Genomic DNA, 8,568 nt, shown 5'->3' on the forward strand with positions numbered 1-8,568 from the left:
ACATAATATTGCATCTACTCATGCACACAGGAAGGGCTCTGGCGGGGGACATAAGAAAGAGTTGACTCTGGCGAGACAAGGGAGGACTGAGAGGACACTCGTGTGTGTGTGTGTGTGTGTGTGTGTGTGTGACTTAAAACATTTTTTACTAATAGAATGTATTACTTCTATAATTTAAAAATTAAAAAATATGGGGCCAGGCCCGGTGGCTCATGCCTATAATCTCAGCACTTTGGGAGGCAGAGGCAGGCAGATCACCTGAGGTCAAGAGTTCGAGATCAGCCTGGCCAACATGGCGAAACCCTGTTTCTACTAAAAATACAAAAATTAGCTGGGTATGGTGGCGCATGCCTGTAATCCCAGCTACTCAGGAGGCTGAGGCAGAAGAATCCCTTGAACCCGGGAGGTGGAGGTTGCAGTGAGCAGAGACCGCACCATTGCATTCCAGTCTGGGCAACAGAGCAAGACTCCATAATTAATTAATTAATTAATAAAGGATGAACAATCTTTTTAAGGTCAGTTTCAGAATGTTCTTGGAGCAGGAATTTTGTCCAGTGTGGAGATTGTTGGTGACACCCTGTGTTGGAGATATGTCTGGATCTGCTTGGGGTCAAAGAGAGAGAGCCATGGTGGTAAGAAAGCGACTTACCCATCCTCCTCTTCATGACCATCTTCCTTGAAGGCTGAGAGTGGAGCTGGGCTGTGCCCTGCGACCCAGTCTGGGGAGAACCCAACGGCAGAGAAAGATGCTTCCTTTGGGAGCCCTGGGAGCCAGGCGGACCCTCCAGCCACAGCCCAGCTGACCCCTTTCCCACCAGGGCCAGCCACTAAGCCCATCTGTTCCAAGCCCTGACCAATGTCCCTCGGGATTAGGGACCAAGGGGCAGCTGTCTGGGACGCACACCTTGCCTCTTCCACACTCTCCCCTCTCCCTCCCCTTTGCACGCTGTTTCTCAGTTCCCAATAACCAGGCCACAAAGAGATTCAAGCATTTCTTTCTTCCTTCCTACTCCATTGAAGAGGCTGACAACTATAATAATTACAATGAATTACAGAAGGAGGTGGGATCTCAGCCCTCCAGGGTCAGGGACTCTTAAACTACCTCCTTTCTCTCTTTGCTCAGCTCTTCCCCATACCCCCGTCTCAATGTTTCTTCCTTTCTTCAAAATCCTCAACAGAGAAGCCAGAGCTGGGCAGGTGTGGGGTATGGGTTAGACAGAGGTGTGCTGGGGTCAGGCTGCCTCGCCGGTGGCATTCCGCCTCTTCTCACACACCCAGCGGTGCACCTGCAGGCAGAAGTCATCGTTCCAGCGGCCATCCGGCCGGACTTCAACACAGTCTTCACTTCCACCCAGCTCATGCCCATGCCAATCATCTGGCTGAGTGACAGCCCAGTTCCTAAGGAGGCAAGAGAAAACTCAGACTCTGCCATGGTGGTAAGAAAGCAACTTACCCATCATCCCCCTCTTCACGACCATTTTCCTTGAAGGCTGAGAGTGGAGCTGGGGTGTGCCCTGCAACCCAGTCTGAGGAGAACCCAACTGCAGAGAAAGGTGCTTCCTATCCCCAGTCCCAGCAACCCTCACCCCCAGCCCAGAAAAGCACAGCTTTGGAGGGGTTGGGAGTCTGGGGAGGAGAGGACTGGGGAATTTGGTCCCTGAGGGATGAGTCGGGGTGGCTTAGCATGAAAGGCCAAGGGGCTGTCCCCAGAGAAATCTAACAAGGAGATGAGGGATGAAGCCACTTACTTGTAGTTGTGCCTATAGTCTGTGCCATCCACCCATTTCCAGGAGCCATCACTGTCCGTGAGACCTATCCAGGTATTGAAGGGGTTCGTGTGTTGTACAATGAATTTCTGGAAACACAGGCGAGAAGGAAGCTTTTAGTCTCTTGTGCCTTTATCCTCCCTGCATGCAGGCATGGAGCTGTGGCCCCCACTCAGCCTTCCCCAGCCTGATCTGCGCCCAGGCTGAAGCATCAGCTCCCAGCAAGGCTGATTCCTAGCTTTTTCTTCTGTCACTCTAGCTATTGTTCAGTGCACATTTGCTGGGCTAGACGTTGTGCTGTCTGTGCAAAGACGATCTCATTTAATCCTTAGAAGCCCTCTAAGATGGGCCCTGCAGTGACCACACTTTGCAGGGAGTTGCAGAGACAGAGAGCCAATCCTGTACCTGAGTTAGTGGCCACTGTCCCCTGTTCACAACCCTGGCCCGGTGTCCCCCTTCATTCCCAGCTTACGGCTCTATCCAAGCTCCGGTTCTCTCCCTGTCTTCTGCTCACAGCTTTGAACTCCTGGGATCCCGACCCTGGTCCCTGCTCTTACTGCCCCCCAGACCCCAGACCCACTAAAGATCTCAGTTTCACTCGCCTCTCAAGTATCTCGGCCCCTGGTAGCTCTCACTTGTATGTGTGGCTGTCATTTCCTGAGATCTGTCAGGCCCGGGAGCTTCTAAGCTCAGACCCCATTATGATCCAGCTACATGGAGTCTGACAATGGGGGAAAATAGGAAGGTGCCTGGGCTGTGAGGAAGCAGCCCAGTCAGCCAGTTGACAGGGGCTTGGGTGAACGTGGCCTTCGAGCCTGCAGATAGCTCCCCAGGACTCACACACACCCACACCCCCAGCATGGTAGCCCCTCCAAGTGGCTTTCTCTTACACATACAGCTGTTCCTGGGGACCTAAGTCCTGCGGTTCAGTAGGGTAGGAGGGGAAGGTGTGGTCACCTGGTTTTGTGGAGGAAGCGGAGGGATGGATCCGTTGAGCAACGTGCACACTTAACAATTCCCTCTGACAGCCTGTGAAGGGGCCCCAATAGTATTTGAAGGACAATTGCCTCATTCTACTCCCACTCTCTAGAAAAACAACTAAGGTTGCAGTCATTCACCTCATCTGATTGAGCACCAGAAACTGCGGCATCCCTAAATCCTGGAATCCCACAAATAGGACAATGTCCCATGCATGAAGGGGCAGCCCTGAGGCAGGTGAGGCTGCTCCCCAAATTCAGAGGAGTCAACGGAGTTGGAGAGAAAGTGCCTGGAGACACACTATGTGCTGCTACCTGCTGCCAGCCCTCCCTCCCATCACCACCAGAAACGGAACAACTGGCCTAGTGCGGTGGCTCATGCCTGTAATCCCAGCACTTTAGGAGGCTGAGGGGGGTGGATCACGAGGTCAGGAGATCGAGACCATCCTGGCTAACACGGTGAAACCCATCTCTACTAAAACCACAAAAAATTAGCCGGGTGTAGTGGTGGGGACCTGTAGTCCCAGCTACTCAGGAGGCTGAGGCAGGAGAATGGCGTGAACCCGGGAGGCGGAGCTTGCAGTGAGCCGAGATGGTGTCACTGCACTCCAGCCTGGGCGACAGAGTGAGACTCCGTCTCAAAAAAAAAAAAAGAAACAGAACAACTGAGCAGAGATTACAAATTAGCAGCATTCAGCCCTCTGTGTTAAAGACTGAGAGAAGGAATCAGATTGTGCCAGATGATCAGAGAAGACAGTCCAGGATAATTCATTCCCCCTTTCCGGGGTGAACCATAGGAAAGAAAGCATTGTGCCCATTCATAAAAGTAACAGAGAAAATCAACACGAAACTTATGCCCCCAAAAAGAAAGAGGAAGATGAGGTAGAGGAAAAAAGAATTGTGATATCAAAAAGAGAGGTGAAAAATAGACTTTGAAAAGAAGTTTTGTTTCAGAATATGAGGGGATGTTGGAGAACAGTTTCCTTACATACTCAAAAAATTTTAAAAAGAATAACATAAGGCCGGGCATGGTGGCTCAAGCCTGTAATCCCAGCACTTTGGGAGGCTGAGACGGGCGGATCACGAGGTCAGGAGATTGAGACCATCCTGGCTAACACAGTGAAACCCCGTCTCTACTAAAAAATACAAAAAAACTAGCCGGGCGAGGTGGCGGGCGCCTGTAGTCCCAGCTACTCAGGAGGCTGAGGCAGGAGAATGGTGTAAACCCGGGAGGCAGAGCTTGCAGTGAGCTGAGATCCGGCCACTGCACTCTAGCCTGGGCAATAGAGCGAGACTCCGTCTCAAAAAAAAAAAAACAAGAATGACATAAAACGTGAAAGAAGATATCAAAAAAAAAAAAAGAGAGAGAGAGAACATGATAAGGAAAGGAACTGAAAAGAAAAGTTTGAGCTACATTAAGCCCAGGCATGGTGGCTCACGCCTGTAATTCCAGCACTTTGGGAGGCCGAGGCAAGTGAATCACCTGAGGTCGGGAATTGGAGACCAGTCTAACCAACACGGAGAAAACCCGTTTCTACTAAAAATACAAAATTAGCCAGGTGTGTTGGCGCATGCCTGTAACCAGCTACTTGGGAGGCTGAGGCAGGAGACTTGCTTGAATCTGGGAGGCAGAGGTTGCAGTGAGCCAAGATTGCACCATTGCACTCCAGCCTGGGCAACAGAGCGAGACTCAGTCTCAAAAGAAAAAAAAAATTTTTTTTTCAGATAAAACACTTAAGGAACCTAGGAAAGGAAAGACACAGACACATGGGAATAAGAGGTGTCCTGGTCTCCTCACTTTTCCTATGGAAGTTATACAAACTTTTAGTTTTCAAAGCCAATAATTTTCAGCCTATTAAAGTTATACAAACAATCACTGGAATAACTCTAAATAAACTACATAGCTTCCAAAATACCATAAAGGAGAAAAAAAAAAGAACACCTCTCACATAGCAATTGTAAGAAATTAAAAAGCATGTAAAGCAGAAAAAAGAAAGGACTAGAATTAAACATATCTATTAAAATATAAATGAGACATTCACCTATTGAAAGAAAAGGTACTTATTAGATTTTAAACATCAAAAACAAAACCTGCCAGGCACAGTTTTTGGATTACAGTGGCTCAGACACCTGTAATCCCAACACTTTGGGAGGCCCAGGCAGGTGAACCACTTGAGGCCAGGGGTTCAAAACCAGCCTGGGCAACATGGCGAAACACCATCTCTATTAAAAATACAAATAACTACCCAGGTGTGGTGGTGTGCACCTGCAGTCCCAGCTACTCATGAGGCTGAGGTGAGAGAATCCCTTGAGCCCAGGAGGCACAGGTTTCAGTGAGCTGAGATCATGCCACTGCACTCCAACCTGGGCAATAGAGCCAGATCTTGTCTCAAAAACAAACAGAACAAAAAAACCGATACAGGAGAAATACCTTAAGCTTAGCTGCCCCGTGGTACCCTTCAGAGAATGATCCAGGATGAAGCCAAGATTAATTTAAATCAGTGTTTTTTTGTTTTTGTTTTTTGAGTCTGAGTCTCGCACTGTCGCCCAGGCTGGAGCATAATGGTACGATCTCGGCTCACTGCAACCTCTGCCTCCCAGGTTCAAGTGATTCTCCTGCCTCAGCCTCCCAAGTAGCTGGGACTACAGGCACCCACCACCATGCCCAGCTAATTTTTGTATATTTAGTAGAGACGGGGTTTCACCATTTTGGCCAGGCTGGTCTTGAACTCCTGACTTCATGATCCGCCTGCCTCGGCCTCCCAAAGTGCTGGGATTACAGGTGTGATCCACTGCACCCGCCCTAAATCAGCACTTTTAAGGGTGAGATCCAGGAGTCGATAGTTTTTTTAACTCTTGAAGAAATTACAATGTATAGTCAAGACTTAGAACCATTAATTTAAAACAGAGATTTGAAAAGGTAAGAAACGAAAGGATGGACAGAGATACAGCAAGCAAATGCAAGTGAAAAAAAAAATCAAGGACTGTGGTATTTATATATCAGATAAACTCAAGGCAAAAAGCATTAAGTGGGCCACATGTTGGCTTCATAATGACAAAAGCATCATCCACCATGAAGTTGTAGTGGCCATGAGCTTACTGTGTGCCAAATCACAGAGCACTGAGATCTTAGGTTGAACTGCATAAAACTGACATTTTTATAGGTCAAAACTGATTAAATGCTGGCAAGTTCAACCTGATCAGTAAAGCAAAATATGTTCGTACTCACTCTATGCTGTAAAGCACTAACAGATCCTGATGTAATGCAAACAATACATATATTCTGGCCCCTGTGTCACACGGCTTAACTACTGTGGCATTAACATATTTCCAAGTTCACGCCAAGCACAGTAGCTCACGCCTGGAATCCCAGCACTTTAGGAGGCTGAGGTGGGCCGGTCACTTGAGGTCAGGAGTTCAAGACCAGCCTGGCCAAAATGGTGAAACCCTGTCTCTACTAAACGTACAAAAATTAGCCGGGCGCGGTGGCATGAACCTGTAATCCCAGCTACTCAGGAGGCTGAGGCAGGAGTATCACTTAAACCCAGGAGGCGGAGGTTGCAATGAGCTGAGATCACGCCATTGCACTCCAGCCTGAGCAAGAAGAGTGAAACTCCGTCTCAAAAAAAAACTTCCAAGTTCATACAGAACAAGGCCCTCAGAGACCCCACAGTACCAAGGCAGCACGTAGCAGTTGAAAACACTGGCTAAAGAAGCTGTGTGGGTCTCAATTGTGGCCCCATCTCTCGCTAGCTGTGTGACAAGTTACTTAACATCTCTGTCCCTTAGTGCCGACATCCTCCCTTCCCTCATACTGGGAAAAATATGAGCGCCCATGCCCTGGGACCGTGGGATTTGAAGAAGTGAAAGTATGAAAGCACATAGTAAGTGCTCAGTAAGTGTTACCATTATTACCCTCCTTTTCCAAAACTGTCCTGTCTATTCTAATGGGCTGATTCTTCTCCGTGAACTTTGCTCTCTGGCAGCAGCCATGGGAAGGGGAGACAGAGCACCTTGGAGGAAACTGGTCACCCTCCAAGTCACGGGGTTCCTGCCTGCTGGGTTCCCTTCATCCACGTGACCAGCACTCTGAAGGCCAGCATAGCAAGAAGGGACTCTCACTGCCTTCCCTGTGTTCTCCGCCCTGTCCTGGCCCCTTTGGTCATCCTGTCTCGCATTCTGTCTCCTGACCTGCTCCACATCACCTGGTTGCCTGGTTCCTGTCTCTTTGTCAAGCTCCAGGCTGCAAACTCCCACCTCTTAAAATCAACGGCTGCTTTAGATCAGAAAGCTGAACATATTTAAAAAAAAAAAAAAAAAAGATTCAATGGCTGTTTCACTGAACCTGCCAGAGCTCCACCACAATTCTGCTTCTGCTTCTGGACTCTTTTTTCAGATTCAAAGGATAGGCCAGGCACGATGGCTCACGCCTGTAATCCCAGCACTTTGGGAGGCTGAGGTGGGCAGATCATGAGGTCAGGAGATTGAGACCAGCCTGGCTAACATGGTGAAACCCCATCTCTACTAAAAATACAAAAAATTAGCCGGGTGTGGTGGCGGGCGCCTGTAGTCCCAGCTACTCGGGAGGCTGAGGCAGAAGAATGGCGTGAATCCAGGAGGCGGAGCTTGCAGTGAGCCAAGATCGCACCACTGCACTCCAGCCTGGGTGACAGAGTGAGACTCCATCTCAAAAAAAAAAAAAAAAAAAAAAAAGGGATAAAATAAGCCTGATCCAGCCTCCCAGAGCCGGCCTTCCAAGGGCTTCCTCCTGCCTGGGGGAAGTGTGGCCTCACCTGCTCCTCCCAGGAGTTGATGACCACCAGGTGTGAGTTCTCCAGCTGGCAGTACTTTTCTGCCTCGGCCCAGGCCTTCCCGGAGCGAGAGAACCAGTAGCAGCTGCCTTGGTGCTCCACCCAGTTGACAGGGCAGCAGGTCCTTTGGGAGCCTGAGGGGGCAGGGGGCAGGGGGATGAGATCCAGCCGGAGGGGCAGGCACACTGGGCCTGGAGACAGCCCCACCCCTACCGTTGCTGTGGAGGAGCTCCATCTGGCAGGCCACGAAGCGCAGGTCCACGGGGAAGTGCTTCAGATGGAGGAGCAGGATGTCATGATCTAGGACAGACAGGCTGAAAGTGCGGCCGGCAGGCGCGGTCCCCACCTGCCAGGCTGCAGCCTGTGGCTGGGGAAGCACATACACCCACAGACACATACACCATGCATAGACCACACCACACACACACACACACCACAGACACGTATACCACACATAGACCACATACACACACCACACACACCACAGACACGTATACCACACATAGACCACATACACAGAGCCGTCACACACACTCAGACATGCCACCCAGACCACATACATACATGCACATATATACCACACCACACACCACATGCGCACATACCAACACATACATCCACCACACATACATATGCACACACCCCCACATAGACAGAGACACGCCACACACACACTACAGATACAACACACAGACCCATCACACACACACATACAGACACACAAATACACACATACACCACACCACACACAGATCCATCACACACACAAACACACCAAGAGACAACCACACATCACATGCATACACACACACCATACCACACACAGACCCATCACACACACCACCACACACGTACACACACATATACACCACACTACATGCCACACACAGACCCATCACACACACACCACCACACAGGTACACACACAACACACACACATATACACCACACTACACACCACACACAGACCCATCACACACACACCACCACACACGTACACACACAACACACACA

At 49.6% G+C, this 8,568-nt stretch overlaps 1 protein-coding gene across 2 annotated transcripts in view; it reads right to left on the reverse strand.

Moving 5' to 3' along the window:
• Window positions 1–979: 979 nt before the first annotated feature.
• Window positions 980–8,568, reverse strand: part of ASGR2 (asialoglycoprotein receptor 2) — a 15,390-nt gene continuing 7,801 nt past the window's right edge. For both annotated transcript variants that reach the window (XM_011958470.1, XM_011958469.1), the window contains 4 exons: window positions 7,768–7,854; window positions 7,537–7,688; window positions 1,749–1,855; window positions 980–1,398 (listed from right to left, as the gene is read on the reverse strand). In XM_011958470.1, coding sequence (XP_011813860.1) covers window positions 1,233–1,398; window positions 1,749–1,855; window positions 7,537–7,688; window positions 7,768–7,854 — 512 coding nt within the window. In that variant the 3' untranslated portion in view covers window positions 980–1,232. The remainder of the gene's footprint in view (window positions 1,399–1,748; window positions 1,856–7,536; window positions 7,689–7,767; window positions 7,855–8,568) is intronic.

Source organism: Colobus angolensis, unplaced genomic scaffold (assembly GCF_000951035.1).
Source record: "Colobus angolensis palliatus isolate OR3802 unplaced genomic scaffold, Cang.pa_1.0 Scaffold47, whole genome shotgun sequence".
Taxonomy (NCBI): Eukaryota; Metazoa; Chordata; class Mammalia; order Primates; family Cercopithecidae; genus Colobus; species Colobus angolensis.